Raw genomic sequence first — 18,835 nt, 5'->3', positions numbered from 1 at the left:
GAGTCCCCAGCATCCACTTAGGACGTTAGAGAAAATACGTTTGTTTCTTCACCGTCGACACTAGATTCGGTGTCCGTGTCTGGGTCTGTGTCGACCGACTGAGGTAAAGGGCGTTTTACAGCCCCTGACGGTGTCTGAGACGCCTGGACAGGTACTAACTGGTTTGCCGGCCGTCTCATGTCGTCAACTGATTTTTGTAACGTGCTGACATTATCACGTAATTCCATAAACAAAGCCATCCATTCCGGTGTCGACTCCCTAGGGGGTGACATCACCATTACCGGCAATTGCTCCGCCTCCACACCAACATCGTCCTCATACATGTCGACACACACGTACCGACACACAGCAGACACACAGGGAATGCTCTTATCGAAGACAGGACCCCACTAGCCCTTTGGGGAGACAGAGGGAGAGTTTGCCAGCACACACCCAAGCGCTATAAATATATAGGAACAACCCTACAGAAGTGTTGTTTCCTTTATAGCAGCTTAATATATCAATATCGCCAAAAAAGTGCCCCCCCTCTCTGTTTTTTTTACCCTGTTTCTGTAGTGCAGTGCAGGGGAGAGTCCTGGGAGCCTTCCTCGCAGCGGAGCTGTGCAGGAAAATGGCGCTGTGTGCTGAGGAGATAGGCCCCGCCCCCTATTTCGGCGGGCTCTTCTCCCGGTGTTTGTGAGACCTGGCAGGGGTTAAATACATCCATATAGCCCCAGGGGCTATATGTGATGTATTTTTAGCCAGAACAAGGTATTATCATTGCTGCCCAGGGCGCCCCCCCCCAGCGCCCTGCACCCTCAGTGACCGCTGGTGTGAAGTGTGCTGACAACAATGGCGCACAGCTGCAGTGCTGTGCGCTACCTCATGAAGACTGAAAAGTCTTCTGCCGCCGGTTTCTGGACCTCTTCACTTTTCGGCATCTGCAAGGGGGTCGGCGGCGCGGCTCCGGGACCGGACTCCATGGCTGGGCCTGTGTTCGATCCCTCTGGAGCTAATGGTGTCCAGTAGCCTAAGAAGCCAATCCATCCTGCACGCAGGTGAGTTCACTTCTTCTCCCCTAAGTCCCTCGTTGCAGTGAGCCTGTTGCCAGCAGGACTCACTGAAAATAAAAAACCTAATAACTTTTTCTAAGCAGCTCTTTAGGAGAGCCACCTAGATTGCACCCTGCTCGGACGGGCACAAAAACCTAACTGAGGCTTGGAGGAGGGTCATAGGGGGAGGAGCCAGTGCACACCACCTAGTCCTAAAGCTTTTATTTTTGTGCCCTGTCTCCTGCGGAGCCGCTAATCCCCATGGTCCTGACGGAGTCCCAGCATCCACTAGGACGTCAGAGAAATAATATACTATATAAAAAAATTGATACACTGAAAAACACACCACATATGTAATACACAGTTATATATGGCACCTCCACATCCAATGGTGTGAAATATTTTTTAAATGATATCAAAATAATTACTTACAGAATTCAAATAATCAAAATATATAGGATGCGCCTGAGGTGAAGATTTTTGAAACTGGAGTTTTAATAGATATCCAGCAAAAGTGGAAACAAAGGCACAATTAACTGATATTAAATAATAGATAATTGATTATTTGAATTCTGTAAGTAATTATTTTGATATCATTTAAAAAATATTTCACACCATTGGATGTGGAGGTGCCATATATAACTGTGTTTTACATATGTGGTGTGTTTTTCAGTGTATCAATTCTTTTATATAGTATATAATTAAAAGTTAAGTTTTAATATTTTCTAATACTTCAAGCGTGCCCCAACACAGAGTCTTTCTTTACAGCTCCCTCCATACTAATTCTAAGCAGACGCAGATGAGAGCTACAACTGAATGACTCACTGTATCTTAAAAATTGTGATCAAAATATGTCCTGGCCAGGATGACTTACAATCTACAAACATTCAGATAAAAGCTGATAAATAACACTGGGAAACATAAGCGGAAATTACATTTGGAAACTGAACAGTGAGGGCCATTATGGAATTATATCTGATATCGGTAACAGAACTTAGCCGGTACAGAACAGTTTAGAGTCTTAAGCAGTGTTATCAATTCACAAAGGACTTATTGCTCATCAACGAAATGTTACATGCTTTGTATAATAGGGATTAGTATTACACAGTACCTATTGTATTCAAATTGAATTGTTATATTACACTACTTTAAAATTTACAGATATCAATACATAGATTCAATAGGGACAGCTTATAGTATGTTTATTATACAGTAACAGGTGTGTGAAGGGTATAATACTGAGCTTTACTAATTATTAGTAAATTATTATCTGTGATATACTGTACCTGTGTCATCTTTCCCAAATCTTCACCCTAATATATTTAAATAAAATCCTTAATATGTGTGTCCCCGTTATGTTTTGGATTCACCTATCTCCACGTTGGGGTCGTTAGCATAAACCACCATACACATGGAATCGAGAATATGTTATCTGATGTTGGACCTAATGACTTCCAATGTCATACCCAGTTCAATGGGTACTGACTAAGGGGGTCATTCCGAGTTGATCGCTAGCTGCTTTCGTTCGCGGTGCAGCGATGAGGCAAAAAAACAGCACTTCTGCGCATGCGTATGCGGTGCAATGCGCACGCGCGTCATACTATTACAACGAACTATGTAGTTTCACACAAGGTCTAGCGAAGCTTTTCAGACGCACTGCTGGCCGCTGAGTGATTGACATGAAGTGGACGTTTCTGGGTGGCAACTGACCGTTTTCAGGGAGTGTTCAAAAAAATGCAGGCGTGCCAGGAAAAACGCAGGCGTGACTGGGCGAACGCAGGGCATGTTTGTGATGTCAAAACAGGAACTGAACAGTCTGAAGTCATCGCACGCGCTGAGTAGGTTTTGAGCTACTCTAAAACTGCACAAAATAATTATGCCGCCGCTCTGCGATCCTTTCGTACGCACTTCTGCTAAGCTAAAATACACTCCCAGTTGGAGGCGGCATAGCGTTTTCACGGCTGCTAAAAACTGCTAGCGAGCGAACAACTCGGAATGACCAACTAAGTACTAACTTAGAAACAGTCATAACTGTTCCTAGTGGGCATGAAGCCTAATGGACAAGGGAACTTGTGACCAGCTATGAGAAATGGAGACATTGGAAGACAATAGTTTAACAAAACAACCACTATCCTGAAGTCTTAAGAGTACAACAAAGTACTGTATTGCTACCATATTTATCTATTTATTTTTGCTGCTTAACATTTCTATATTTACTAAAAATAAAATTGTGTGCTAAACATAAAATAGATGGCAGCAATAAAAAATAATATATATGTTTTATTTACTATATACAACTTTTATTGTTAGTAGGAGCAGCCTAATGTCATAATTTCAAGCTATCCGTTTGTACAGCCAAAACCACTGGGAGATGTTGGGCTGTGGGACAGGTGTATTCTGGATGCATATAGGGGAACATGTATCTTCTGACGAGGGGAGAAGTGGACAAGTAGAGAAGTTGCCCATAGTAACCAGCTTCTATCGATCATTTTATAGAAACTACTTTAGAATGTTAGCACTATTTATGATTCATCTCCCCAAATATGTTAGTCCAAACTGGCCAACAAATCTACTTTTGGGTGATTCTCCAGAAAAGTGAACACAAAGTCCCGTGCACCACACGCTTTTATTTTTTTTCCTTTTAAACTTGTCTGTTAAGAAATTGTTGTTATATAAAACGTAATTGCTTAGTAGTAATGTCTTACCCTATAACTTAAGACCCACTTAAATCTTGGTATTTTGGAGACGTATGTTGTTTGAATTTGTGTAGCTGTCCCGTGCATCACAGAGAATCGCCCTTTTGCCCTTCATGTGCTTTTAAAGTTAGTTCTTATATTAAATTATTCTAAAATGTTTAGGGATAACTTACATGAATAGTATAGTATTATCCTTTATTTATATGGCGCCACAAAGGGTCCGCAGTACCTTAAAAAATACATATACAGAAACAGTATGAACAAAACAAGAAAAAAATAAATTAGGGGGGTATCCAAGTAGCCGAGGTAATTTGCAGTGTCTAATTGGTTCATCTGGGGATATCCATACAGTCCCGATGCGGCGTGCTCCTCCCCGGTGATGCCGGCACTTGTTGGGGATGATGCTTACATAATCCCCGATAAGTGCCCCCATGACCTTTGATAAGTGCTGCAAAAATACGTAGGTCTGCGGCTTTTCGCGGGACCCATGTATTTTCGCATGAAAAAACTGGTGTTTTTCGCGGGACCTAATTGGATAAGGTGATATAAAAAAAGACCACGAAAACCATAAATTTTTCACGCTAGTGGCACTATCACGGGTAATTGGATACGCCACTTACAGTACCGAACATTGCAGAACATGGACAAGGTTTATAAACATTGCTGTGCCAGCAGTCCTAATACCCAAACAAGCAGCAGAGCAGGCAAACCCAATGGTAGGTTCCGTTGTTGGAACTGGGAAGATGACGATGGTGTAAGTGAGGGAAGGAAAAGCACATGAGGAAAGAAGGCCATGCTAGTGAGAGTGGTGTGAACGTTAACGTTCATAAGGAAAAGACTTCGACACAGCATATAATAGAACAGTGTTTGTGTGACAAATACACGTTAGGATGACCAAATTCCTGTTAATGCCAATAACTCATTGTAAGACTGTGCTACATCATTCAGCTATGGATGTAAACTGGGTAACAGTAATGCCAGAAGGTGCCCGAAAGTGTAAATAAACACCATGGCTGCAATACCTTTAATCAAACTGTTACAATGATACAGAAATACTGCTAACAAGCAGGAGAGGATCACTATTGATTCACAGTCGTTTCAGCAAGAAATGTAAATTCTACGCAGAAACCCAGAAGAACAAAGTAATATTTTACATATCCCAATTCCTCCTAACTATCTTCAGCGAGACACGTTTGCAATTATTTTTACCTATACTGTTGGAAAGGTAATGTTTATCCCCGGGCGCTGCAGAATATATGAGAAATTAATTAAGAAAAGTGAAATCCTAACGTATAACATCACAAGCACGTTTCTTTTATTTTTGCGCCTTTTTAAGGAATTCTTTGAAAAAAACATAATTAGCAGGACTCTTACTACAGGCTAAATTAGACATTTTATATTACCGAGAAATGATTTATTGACTATCAAGTCATCATTTATATTTCAGCCCACAGGAAACAAAGAAATCATTAATGTCACAGCTTTTATATCAATGTGTAAGCTGTGGGGGAAAACAGGTGATGGAGAACACGAAAAGATTGAATGAATTATTATGTTCTCTGTTGCTTTATAGTGTTTTGCTTTCTATGGTTAAGCAATTCCACTTGTAGCAGTGTTTCTGTATTGTTTTCCAAAAGACAGCAGCCAGCTATAGCTAACAATCATCAATCAACGTTGCGTTTCCTTACAGTCAAGAGACTCCTACTGCGCACACTCCATCACTTTATAGCCTGCTCAAACCACACTGTGTGTGAATAAATGTTTCACTAAGGAATGCCTAGTTCCATGAACGGAGGTACAACACACCTGTACGTATGTAAGAAGCACCTTGCACAGCCAACCAATCAAACTTCATGGCCTATAGAAAATCCATCATGGGACATTTAGGGCGGCATTCAAATCTTTCCGCCCCCTTCCACACCCTTTCAGTTTCTGCTGATGGGCGTGTTATCATTTCAGCTCACTACCCCCCGGGTAGCGAGGTGCCCTAACCCTTTACACAGCTAAACCTGATTACTATGGGCGCGATATGCGTGATAATGGGGATCACTTTAGAAAGTAGATTGGATTTGAATACCGCCAATTGTCTGTTGATTTCTAAGGTGTCACAAAGGTTCCATAGCACCGTGCATAGGGGGAAGCTTGTAGTAATATAATAGAGTACATACTATAGAGACACGCACATTATTTTACAAATATACATAAGTGCTCAGATTATATACAAAATAGGGGTAAAGGGGCCCTGCTGGCAAGAGCTCACATTATATAGAGGATATTTGTGTGGACACAAAGAGGGAGGGGGGGCAGAGGTGAGGGATGCAGAAGCTGGGGCCAATAGAGTGGACGATTTGGAGAACTAGGTGGGAGTCAAAGGTGCTAAATGCAGACATGAGGCCTAAAGGGCCCCATATACTAGAACGATAATGCCCGATTTTATCCGATTTTGGGCATTCGGCCCGATATATCAGATGAAATCTGGCATTTTGGAGGTGTTTCCGATCCGATGTGCGTTCCCGTGAGCATCGGATCGGATCCTTCAGACTGAATGTGCTGCACATTCAATCAGGTCCGACCTAGGGGCATGGCTGGGATCGCACAAGATACATTGTATGCAAAAGGACAGCATACGATGTATCTTGGGCGATCCTGCCCTCCGGGAGGCTGACGCAAGTGATCGCATGCGACATGTGGTCGCAAAAGGGTATGGGGCCCTTAAGAGTACAAGAATAGAAAAATTACATCATAACTACAGATGGGTCCATGTTTATCTTGACCATTAATAGGTTTAACTGAGACTGGGCAGTCGGACTTAATTCCCTGCTGTATTGTTCTCTGTACTGTATTGCAGTTGAGAACAATAGATGAATGTTTTATGTAAATAAACCATGTTGTGCCTAGGCGCAGCAAAGAAGTCAAGATAACCGTGGACCCATCTGTAGTTCAAGTTAAATCAGATGTTAAAAATAAATCCTGTTCCTGTACAATCCTCTTCTCAATCCTCCCTCTTTAATAGTGCGACATAAAAGGAGAAACTCTTCAAAGCTATAATGTTTCACTGAAAGGAAACATTGTTGGGTTCCCTAATTTCATTTCAAATTGTGCGCTCTTTAAAGATGAACAATCGTTTTCTTTGCTACAGTATGCCGCAGAGCTAACGGATCCCAAATATGAAATGTTTAGTATCTGCTTTGCTATATTGTTATCGTACTTGCCATTTGATGCATAGTAGAGTTATAGGTTTCAGGAAACATGCTATAAAATCAGATGAGAAACGTAATACTTGGGCTGCTTATAAATAAAAAACAAGAGACAGGGACTGCAGCAGCAGCATGCACTATAATGGATTTGGGAAATGTTCTACATCAGTATATAAGGCAATATGTGGGTGGAAAAACAGTATGACTGTATATTTTATTGGGTCGTCAACTTTTAGGGTTTTATTGTTAGATCTTACATTTTACATTTCTGTACAACATTTCATCAAATTAAGAAAGCAAACATTTCACACAAGTGTACTGAATTACATATAAGTGCAACATGAAATATTAAAGTAAACCGTTGTCAATATTCTGTGTATATTTACAGTATACTACTGAATGTTGAACATAAAGAGGATCCCGATTCCTCCCTCCCCATGAAGTAATGCTTAACGTAAGACATGGGCGTGAGTTTTGAACAAAGAACACCACCTTGAAAGTGGACTAGGCACCCCACAAATATACCGAGCAGGCTGAACGTGTTATAAGAAATAACACTATTCCACAAAGTTATACTCCTTTTCATCAAACCCTCCAAAAAACACAGATCTGACCTGGGTAACTGAACATGAGGGGTCACTCCGAGTAGATCGTAGCTGTGCTAAATTTAGCACAGCTACGGTCATCTTCCCTGACATGCGGGGGGACGCCCAGCACAGGGCTAGTCCGCCCCACATGTCAGTCCGCCCCGCACAAATACAAAAGTATCGCACAGCGGCGATGCTTTTGTATTTGTGGAGTAACTCCCGGCCAGTGCAGCTCCTGCGGCTGGCTGGGAGTTAATTGTCGCTGACACTGGCCGCAGCGGCTGCGTGAGACGTCACGCAACCGCCGCAGCCCGTCCCCCCAACGGCTAGGCCACGCCTGCGTTGGCCGGAACTCGCCCCCTAAACGGCGGCTTAACCCCGCCATCCAGCCCTCTCCCGCCCAGCGACCGCCTCTATCTCAGAGGCGATTGCTGGGCAACGACGGCTGCCATGCGCCGGCGCACTGCAGGCGCATGCGCAGTTCAGACCCGATCGCTGCGCTGCGACAAACTGCAGCGAGCGATCGGGTCGGAATGACCCCCATGGTTTCAAGCTGTGTCACAGAGGCTCGATACCCTGTTCACGCTGCAGGCTGGATCCGGGTTATTGCTGAGTCATCCCTCTGCCATTATCTCCAAATGCCGGTGATCTAAGTATCTCTATAGCGTGACCCGGGTCAGATGACTCTGGTCACACCATTCACACCGCAACGTTACCCAGGCCGGTGCTGTATTATGCAATAACCCAGGTCAAAAGTTTGGTGGAAAAGGGGTATAAATAATGCAGTGGGGTATTTTGTTAGATTTACTTCCTTTGTCACTTACACAATGGGGGCTGATTAGGCATTAATAGGAACTAAGGACCAGATTCAGAGATGTACACAAACCCGACGCTTGCAGTTCCCACTAAGCCGTTTGGGGCGAGGCCAGTGGTCCTCCTGCGGCATTAGCGTATTTTTGCACAAGCCTGCGTAGACAGAAGATAGTGTGTACCTACAACATCTTGAGGGCTCAGTGTGCTGCAGACAGCTAAATCCTCCCTTCATTTAATGAAATGGGGCAAATAAAAAGTGCAGTAACTGCTTAGTACCTACAGTATAAGAATTGTGCATCGTACTGACAAGACAAATGCTTTCCTACATCCAACGTGTTAGGTTAGCCAGGAATGTTTTTTTCTCAGTAATGCAAGTCCATCAAAACTCTTAGCCATGCAGTGTTAACAAAATAATTTAAATGTATTTCCCAAATATTTTACAGCCCTAGATGGGGATAGCCGCAGGAGTCGGGCGATGCTGACGTACTAGGGTGAGCATAGTCTCCCCATCATTAATATTAGTTTACAGACACCTATTTGGAAATAAAGGGGCAGATGTATTAACCTGGAGAAGGCATAAGGAAGTGATAAACCAGTTATATGTGCAAGGTGATAAACACACCAGCCAATCAGCTCCAATATGTAAATTAACAGTTAGGAGCTGATTGGCTGCTGCCTTTGTCACCTTGCACATATCACTGGTTTATCACTTCCTTATGCCTTCTCCAGGTTAATACATCTGCCCCAATGAATCTCCAGAATGGTGAGAAACACACAGCCCAATAGTGGGGAGAGATGAAATGATTTTAAACAGTACATGACCCATTGGCGTTTCTATAATGGGTGCAGTGTGTGCAAGGCACAAGGGCCCACAGGTCCAGGGGGGCCCACCCCGCACACACTACACCCATTTGCTTAATAATTACCTCTCTGAAGACCTCCGTCGAAGCCATCCCTTTTCGGCAGCGCAATAGAGTTTGAACACTAGGGGAACAAATTCTATTGCGCCTGCTGAAAACTCCGGAAAGATGGCACGGCGGCCATTTTTCTGGAGTTTTTCGCACATGCGCATTAGCAAAATCTTCGAGAAAATGGCCGCCGCACCGTGTTCATGGAGGTTTGCGCATGCGCAATAGAGTCTGTTTTCAGACTCTACTGCCACTGGCACGGAGAAGGATGGCACCGCTGGAGGACTTAGGAGAGGTATTAAATCCTGTGCATCAGTCAGAGAGGAGGGGGCCCCTGAAGCAGAAGGCTGCACACGGGAATCCTCCTCTCTTAAAACGCCCCTGGCATGACCCCTATTTTTACATTATGTGACCTGTCCAGTGATTCTTCATTAAACATAATAAAGAGGGGAAGCTGATATTCAAATTGCATAATACAACTACATTCTATAATTGGGTGTGACCATCAAGAGGGTTTTGTATGACCAACTCCAGTCCTTGTGAACCCCTAACTGTGCATGTTTCATAGATCTCCTGCGCATCACAAGTGACATAATTAGCACAACCAATGGATCTTTTAAAACGTATCATCCAGTGATGGATACACCTATGCACTCACTAGGAGATCTGGAAAACATGCACTGCCAAGGGTTCCCGAGAACTGGAGTTTAGAAAGACTGACATACAATATACCAACTGCAGGTAAACTTAGTTTAAGAATTAGCTACTGTTAGAGTTTTATTAAGTGACTCACTTCTTTAGTGTCTACGGTCATTGAAAAAATACGTACAATGGTTCATATGTTTTGAACTCCATCAACATGACACACATTAGCTCCTACAAAAGGACGCTGGACAAGGCTTACCTGTGATCCTTTCTTGCTACCTGGTAAGTTGATGATAAGAGTTTTGCCTCTGATCCCGCAGACTGGTCTGGGGAAAGAAAAAAAATTACATATAACTTAAAACAAAAACAAAAAAAACTTATTTAATTGGATAGTATACTGTAGTACAAAATTAAACAAACTACCATTTTTACAACATACAGGACCAGATTAATAGTGGGAAGAATGGAGCTACTGTACAGCTCCAGGCCTTCACGTGAAAACAGGCTCCTCATTACAGCAGCATAATAATGACCATCCTTCCAGCTGGACACACTGTATATTTAAAAGTATTAAATTGTCTCTCTCTATATTTGGTACAAAATTATAAAAAATAAAATAAAATCATACCTGTACATATTTATGGAGACACTGGGGTTGTTAGTGTAGTAGATTGTACACGCCCACATGGCACTGGTCACACCCACACAGCACTGGTCACAGCTCCTCCCCTTCTTAGTAAAGGCCCTAGATCAGTGGTAGCCAACCCTGGTCCTCGAGAGCTACCAACAGTTCACGTTTCCCAGCTCACCTAGCAGGTGCACAGGTGCAGTCATTACTCACTGACACACTTGGAGCTAATTACTTCACTTTTGAATCTGTGAGGAGACCTGGAAAACGTCAACTGTTGGTAGCTCTCGAGGACCAGCAATGGCAGGGTTGGCTACCCCTGCCCTAGACAATTTTCAACCCTAAGCCCATGTGACCATTAACCACTTAACTGGCAATTTTATTTTCCAAAAACTGCTCAGCATTTTTATGAGCGAATTAACATGTATTTAAACTTATCGGGAGGGGGGAGGACTACTGCTTGGTAGGACTACTGCTTGGTAGGCCTACCAAGTAGTATAAATATTTCTAAAATACACAGCGCTTTATGATAATACCACCAAGAAATCTGTTAATTACTACCCATAATTGATTAAAAAACACACCTAATCTCTACTGCTCCCACCGGTGGTACTGTTCCACCAATTACCAAAAACCACAAAATATATTTAAACAAGGGAGCGCTAAGAACAGGGTCAGTTTAAATCACACATTTATTACAATCCACATATAAACAGCAAATAAAATCAAGGATAATATCCGGATATTAAAAACAATATAGTGCACTCTTTATTTAGTCGCATGCCCTGAGCTCGAATTAGTAATTGTCTATTCACACAGATAGATCCGTACAATCTCCACTGGTACGCATTAATTGTGTCCAATTGTAACCATGCTGTCTTGATAATTAGTTGGCTTTAAACAAGGCAACCTTCTTATTATTTGTATCCAGCAAAAATGTATCAGTCACTGGAAGGCTCCTTAATAGATAGCACTAGGGGGAGAGCGCTGTGTAGTAAATGGATGCACAGCGGTATGCTACGACCCCTACGTCCCAGCCGCAGCACGTCTTTTGAAAGGTTACTCACAGCCGCCTCTGCTTCCCTCGGGGTGCAGACCGTTTTGCACTCGGTCCTGCTGTTGCTTTATCCCCGGTCAGGTTTACATTGCGCTGCGTGCGGTAGTGGGATCCGTTCGTGAAAGAGCACCGGGCACCGGAATCCAAGTAGTGAACGCCCCTCTTACGCGTTTCTCCGCCCACGGGGCCAGCGGTTTCCTCAGAGAGTTATCCCAGCAGTATAACCAGTCCCTTTTTATGCTGGGATAAGCCAATCATTATACTGATTGATTACATTACACTCTGCTGTTTTAAATACATGGAACTTACTTAATATAATTGTTTAAAAGCATTTAAATCATATATAAAAAGTGTCAACAGTTTCTTATGGTGGTACAAACATCATTCAACAATCATATATGCATATGTTCGATTTAAACAAAACGAATCATTTTGATTTAACCTAATTCAACCCAATTATCTAAAACTGACCAGGAGAAAGTCAAATAAATGTTGGAAGCTCATTCTCAAGTGAACTGCTCTCGTGGCTCAGAGGGAACTTCACCAGCTCATAGATTACACAGCCTCCAAAACCACAGGATCACTTCCATCATATACCTAATTTTCTATCAGAATCATATTTCGGATATTTATAGCTTAATTAATTTTTATTATTAGGTTTTCACACCTCCATCATCCACTACAAATATCTCTTCAATGATTCAATAGATACCTGATGATATTTGTATCTCATCATTCCATTGTTATAATGTTAAGAGATTATTCACCTTTTTTTTTTAAATTTAAAGTTATAATTAGGGAATTATTGAATCAAGGTAAAACAGAAATATAATTATCACTATCTGCAAACTAAAGTACATTTTAGTATACAGTTTTCTCCTATTGGCAGAGATTTTAACCATAAAGGAGCCTGACCTCGGTGACAGCAGTCACGTGGTGTCCCGGCATTCGGGGAAAGGGGTCTGATGTGTAAACATGGGACCCCTTTCAGTCCGCTGGTCCGGGTAAATGCGGTTTGTTTTTTTGCCAAGTACGTGGATTTATATCTGGACACTGGATTGAGGTGAGTATAATTTGATTCACAGGTACCCCGGATCGTCGGATCAGGAGACGTGGCAGTCGGCGTGTCAACATAGGTAAGTATGTGTGTGTCGGCAGGTGTGTAATAAAGTTTCACTCTCAAGGTGTGTGTCTCCTGTTTTATTTGGGTATTTTTTTACCAGTAGTACTACAGGTACCAGCGGGCCCGTTTTCATCCCGCATGCTGGTACTTGTGGTTCTCCAAGTACCAGCTTGCGGGGAGGCTTGCTGGGACTTGTAGTACTACAGGAAAAAACAATATTCTTTACATTTTTTCAAGGCTATCAGCCTCCCATCCGCAGCCCTTGGATGGGGGGGGACAGCCTCGTGCTTCACCCCTGGCCCTTGGGTGGTGGGGGGACCCCTTGATTGAAGGGGTCCCCACTCCCCCAGGGTACCCCGGCCAGGGGTGACTAGTTGGATATTTAGTGCCACGGCCGCAGGGCACTGTATAAAAGTGACCCCCGGCTGTGGCATTATCTGTCCAGCTAGTGGAGCCCGATGCTGGTCTAAAAAATACGGGGGACCCCTACTCTTTTTGTCCCCCGTATTTTTTGTACCAGCACCAGGCGCAGAGCCCGGTGCTGGTTTTAAAAATACGGGGGATCCCCTGCCCATTTTTCCCCCGGATTTTTAGAACCAGGACCGGCTCGAAGAGCCCGAGGCTGGTTATGCTTTGGAGGGGGGACCCCACGCCATTTTTTTTCGGGATTTTACCATTCCATTTAAAAAAAATTATAATAAAAAAAATAATAATATTTGTAAAAATATATAAATAATACTTGTGCCTCCCAAAAAGACAAACCAAGTACCTAATCCCTTCTACTATAAATAGATATGCTATTACCAATAAAAAAAACACCAAAAAAAACATGTTTTAATTTTTTTTTTATTAGTTTCACCCACCAAAGTGTGGCGGATTGAAAATGACGAATTTACTGTCTAAAAGCACTGTTGTCGAATTTCCAAACTTCAATTGAATATACTTTTGTCGAATTGCCGCATTTGTACCATTGCAGAAAAGTCGAATTTGACAAAAGTCGAATTTCAAAAAGTCGAGTTTGGAAAGTCCGTTTTTTTGACGGAAAGTACTGTATTGCATTGTCGATTTTTTTTTTTGGGCGGAAAAGTCCAGTTTTTCGACAATTTCGGGAATTCGACCGCAGTTGCATATACCCCTTAGTCTAGAAACTGTGCCCGAGGAGACGGACATCTTCGAGAGAAGGATTGTACACAGATAGTGGCGAGATTCATACCAGCTCACACATACAAGGCAAACCAAGCTAACCAGTTTGAAACTCAGCAACCGCTGAAACATTACTTACCAAGTAACAAGGCAGTACTTAACTAAAAACAAAGTTGCACTGAACCAGATAACGGTTGCAGGAAAACGAAGCGCTGGGCAGGCGCCCAGCATCCTCTACAGACCACGAGAAAAGGATTTACCGGTGTGTAATTAAAATCCTATTTTCTCTTACGTCCTAGAGGATGTTGAGGTCCACATTAGTACCATGGGGATGTACCAAAGATCCCAGAACAGGAGGGAGCGTGCAGAGGCTCCTGCAGAACTGATTGACCAAACTTAAGGTCCTCAGAGGTCAAAGTATCGAACTTATAGAACTTTGCAAACTTGTTCGACCCAAACCAAGTAGCCGCTCGGCAGAGCTGTAAAGCCGAGACACCCCGGGCAGCCGCCCAGGAAGAACCCACCTTACGAGTAGAGTGGGCCTTAACAGACGTAGGACACAGCAAGCCTGCCGTAGAATACGCATGCTGGAAAGTGAACCTGATCCAGCGAGAGATCGTCTGCTTAAAAGCAGAACTCCCAATTTTCTTAGGATCATACAGGACAAATAAAGAGTTTGATTTTCTGTGACGAGCAGTCCTCTTCAAATAGATTTTTAGAGCCCTTACAACATCTAAGGACTTTGAGGAAATTGAGTAGTCAGTCGCAACTGGCACCACAATAGGTTGGTTGATATGAAATGCTGACAAAACCTTCGGAAGGAACTGCTGACGTGTCCGGAGCTCAGTTCTATCTTCATGGAAGATCAAGTAGGGGCTTTTACAAGACAAAGCCCCCAGCTCCAATACACGTCTAGCAGAAGCTAAGGCCAACAAAGTGACCGCCTTCCACGTGAGAAACTTGACCTCAGCCTCCTGTAGAGGCTCAAGCCAGTCCGATAGGAGGAACTGCAACACCACGTTAAGATCCCAGGCGCCGTAGGCGGTACAAAGTGCAGAACTCCTTCAAAAAGGTCTGAACCTCAGGAAGTACAGTCAATTGTTTCTGGAAGAAAATGGATAAGGCCGAAATCTGGACCTTCATGGATCCCAACCTCAGGCCCATATCCACATCTGCTTGCAGGAAGAGGAGGAACCATCCCAGTGAAATTCCACCGTAGGAAACTTCTTGGATTCACACCAAGATACGTACTTTTTGCAAATACGATGGTAATGTTAAGACGTTACTCCTTTTCTAGCCTGTAGCAGGGTCGGAATAACCTTGTTCGGAATGTCCTTCCGAGCTAATATCTGGAGTTCAACCTCCATGCCATCAAACGTAGCCGCGGTAAGTCTTGATAGGCGAATGGCCCCTGCTGCAGCAGGTCCTCCCAAAGAGGAAGAGGCCTCGGCTCTTGTAGCAGTTGATCCAGAAGATCCATGTACCAAGTCCTTCTTGGCCAGTCCGGAGCAATAAGAATTGCTTGAACTATTGTTCTCCTTATGAGCTTTAGAACTTTTGGAATGAGAGGAAGTGGAGGAAACACGTACACTGACTGGAACACCCACGGAGTCACTAGGGCATCCACCGCCACGGCTTGCGGGTCCCTCGACCTAGAACAATATCGCAGAAGTTTCGTGTTGAGATAAGAGGCCATCATGTCTATATGAGGTACACCTCAAAGATCTGTTACCTCCCTGAACACCTCCGGATGGAGACCCCACTCCCCTGGATGGAGATCGTGTCTGCTGAGGAAGTCCGCTTCCCAGTTGTCTACTCTCGGAATGAAGATTGCTTATAGCGCCAACGCATCTTTTTCTACACAGAGGATGATTCTTGATACCTCTGACATTACAGCTCTGCTCTTTGTTCCACCCTGTCGGTTTATGTATGCCACTGTCGTTACATTGTCCGACTGCACTTGAATGGCCTGGTTTCTCAGAAGATGGGCCACTTGGAGAACGGCTCTTAGTTCCAGAATGTTTATCAGCAGGCCGGCTTCCAGACATGACCACCTTCTTTGGAAGGTTTCCCCTCGAGTGACTGCGCCCCAGCCCCGGAGACTTGCATCCGTGGTTAGAAGGATCCAGTCCTGAATCCCGAACCTGCGGCCCTCCAGAAGGTGAGGTAATTGAAGCCATCAGAGCAGTAATATCCTGGCCTTTGGAAACGGACGTATCCCCTGGTGCATGTGTAGATGAGATCCCGACCACTTGTCCAGGAAATCCAGTTGGAAGTGCCGAGCATAAAACCTCCCGTACTGCAGAACCTCGTAAGAGGCCACCATCTTCCCCAGAAGGCGAATGCACTGATGAACCGAGACCTGGGCTGGCTTCAGGACATCCCAGACCATTGTTTGTATCACCAACGCTTTTTCCTATGGAAGAAATACCCTTTGCACTTCCGTGTTGAGCATCATTCCCAGAGAGGACAACCTTCTGGTCAGTTTCAAATGTGATTTCGGAAGCTTCAGGATCCAACCGGGTTCCCTGAGCAGATGAGTCATGAGAACAATGGACTGTAACAGCTACTCCTTGGACGATTTATCATCAGATCGTCCAGATATGGGATTATGGGGGTCATTCCGAGTTGATCATAGCTGTGCTAAATTTAGCACAGCTACGATCAAATAATCAGACATGCAGGGGGACGCCCAGCACAGGGCTAGTCCGCCCCGCATGCCAGTGCCCCCCCCCCCCCCGCACAAATAAAAAAGCATTGCAGAGCGGCGATGCCTTTGTATTTGAGGAGTAACTCCCGGCCAGTCACTGCTGCTGGCCGCCGCGGCCCGCCCCCCCAATGGTGGCTTAACGCCAGCGACCACCTCTGTCTCAGAGGTGATCGCTAGGCAACAAAGGCTGCCATGCACCGGCGAATGCGCAGTTCCGATACCCGATAGCTGCGCTGCGACAAACTGCAGCGAGCGATCGGGTCAGAATGACCCCCTATATTCACACCTTGTCTGCGGAGGAGTACCATCATCTCTGGTGCTCAGGAAAGGCCTGGAACTGAAAATAACTGTCTAACAGTGCGAATCGGAGAAAAGCTTGATGCGGTGGTCAAATCGGAATGTGGAGGTATGCATCCTTGATATCCAGGGATAACAGAAATTCCCCATCCTCCAGACCTGATATCACCGCCCTCAGAGACTCCATTTTGAACTTGAACTCCCTCAGAAAGGGGTTTAGCGATTTAAAGTGTAAAATGGGCCTGACCGAACCATCCGGTTTCGGTACCACAAAAAGGTTTGAATAGTAACCCTTGTTTTGCAAATGGGGTGGAACTGGTACAATGACCTGTGACTCCACCAACTTTTGGATGGCTTCCTGTAATACAGCCCTGTCAGCAGAGCTGGCAAGCCTGATTTGAAGAACCGGTGAGGTGGGAGATCTTGAAACTCCAGCCTGTACCCCTGTGACACAATATCCTGTACCGGGGGATCCAGGCCAGACGACACCCAGACGTGGCTGAAATGACTGAGTATCGCCCCCACCGGCCCTACCTCCAGCCCGCTTGGCCCACCGTCATGCTGAGGACTTAGGCGCACCTGAAGCAGGCTTCTGTTCCTGGGAACCCGCGGCAGCAGGTTTCTTGGATGTTGGCCGACCTCCCCTAAAGAAGGTGTTAGACGGATTGGCCTTTCTTGCTTTAGTAGCCCGAAAGGACTGTGATGCAGGAGAAGTAAAAGGTTTCTTCATAGCCAGTGCAGCTGAGGGAAGAAAAGGTGACTTACTGTACCCGCGGTAGCTGTGGAAATCCACGCATCCAACACTTCCCTAAAGAGAGCCTGACCTGTGTAGGGTAGGATCTCCACACCTCTCCTGGATTCCGCGTCGGCAGACCACTGGCGCAGTCCAAGTCCTTTTTGAGCTGAGACAAACATGGAAGATATCCCTGCAGCCATCGGACCCAGGTCTTTCGTGGATTCCACCATAAATCCTGGAGAATCCTGAATGTTACGTGAAAACAATTCAACATCACTTTTATCCATTGTATCCAAATCCTCAAGTAACGTACCTGACCACTTTACTATAGCCTTGGAAATCCATGCACAGGCAATAGTAGGACGTAGTATCGCTCCTGAAGCCGTGCATATGGATTTGAGCGTAGCGTAAATTTTGCGATCAGCTGGTTCTTTTAGCGCGGTAGATCCTGGGACAGGTAAAACCACCTTTTTTGAGAGTCTGGATACAGACGCGTCAACTATGGGTGGATTTTTCCATTTTTTGCTATCCTCCTCAGGGAAAGGAAAAGCAACCAGAACACTTCTAGGGATCTGAAATTTTTTCTCCGGGTTTTCCCAGGCTCTTTCAAAAATATCATTTAATTCTTTAGACGCAAGGAAGGTTAGCGAGGCTTTCTTATTGTCTGTGAAGTAAGCCTCCACAACCTGCTCAGGTGTTGTATCAGCAATATTCAACACATCTCTAATGGCCTATATCATCAACTGCACCCCTTTTGCAAAATATGCAGCCCCCCGCAGAACATCCCCATCACCGTCTGCCGAGTCAGAATCGGTGTCCTTGTCATCCTGCATAATTAGGGAAAGAGCACGTTTTTGGGAGCGTACGTCTGGGGGCCCTGAGGTAACAGAACTGGACCAAACTGCCATAGAGTTCTGTAAAACCAGAGTTGCAGACTCACTTTGTGCAACTCTAGTATAAATCTGAGAAATCATGCTTTTAAGAGAGGCTAACTACTCAGGCTCCCTTGCTGGGACCTGTGCTAACACAGTGCAATCCTGATTACATGGAATGGGATCATCCTGAGAGGACATATCCTCTGCAGCATATGACACAGAGTCCCAGGACATAGCCTAACAGAGACCACAAACACTCCACACACACACACACACACACACACGGAAAGGCAGACAGAGTTTCTCCCCAAGAATGCCAAGAGAGACACAGAGGTTGGAGCCAACCCACACACAGAGCTTCTTGGATAGAGAACAGCCACTACCCAGCG

At 44.5% G+C, this 18,835-nt stretch overlaps 1 protein-coding gene across 22 annotated transcripts in view; it reads right to left on the bottom strand.

The window, feature by feature from the left end:
• GPHN (gephyrin) overlaps window positions 1-18,835 on the bottom strand; it is a 615,912-nt gene that overhangs the window by 306,024 nt on the left and 291,053 nt on the right. For all 22 annotated transcript variants that reach the window (XM_063948135.1, XM_063948129.1, XM_063948127.1 and 19 more), the window contains exon 6: window positions 10,137-10,203. In XM_063948135.1, the coding sequence (XP_063804205.1) occupies window positions 10,137-10,203 (67 nt within the window). The remainder of the gene's footprint in view (window positions 1-10,136; window positions 10,204-18,835) is intronic.

This window comes from Pseudophryne corroboree, chromosome 12, assembly GCF_028390025.1.
Source record: "Pseudophryne corroboree isolate aPseCor3 chromosome 12, aPseCor3.hap2, whole genome shotgun sequence".
NCBI classification, from domain to species: domain Eukaryota; kingdom Metazoa; phylum Chordata; class Amphibia; order Anura; family Myobatrachidae; genus Pseudophryne; species Pseudophryne corroboree.
The sequence above is the reverse complement of the archived record's forward strand: the minus strand, read 5'-3'. Positions and strand labels throughout refer to the sequence as shown.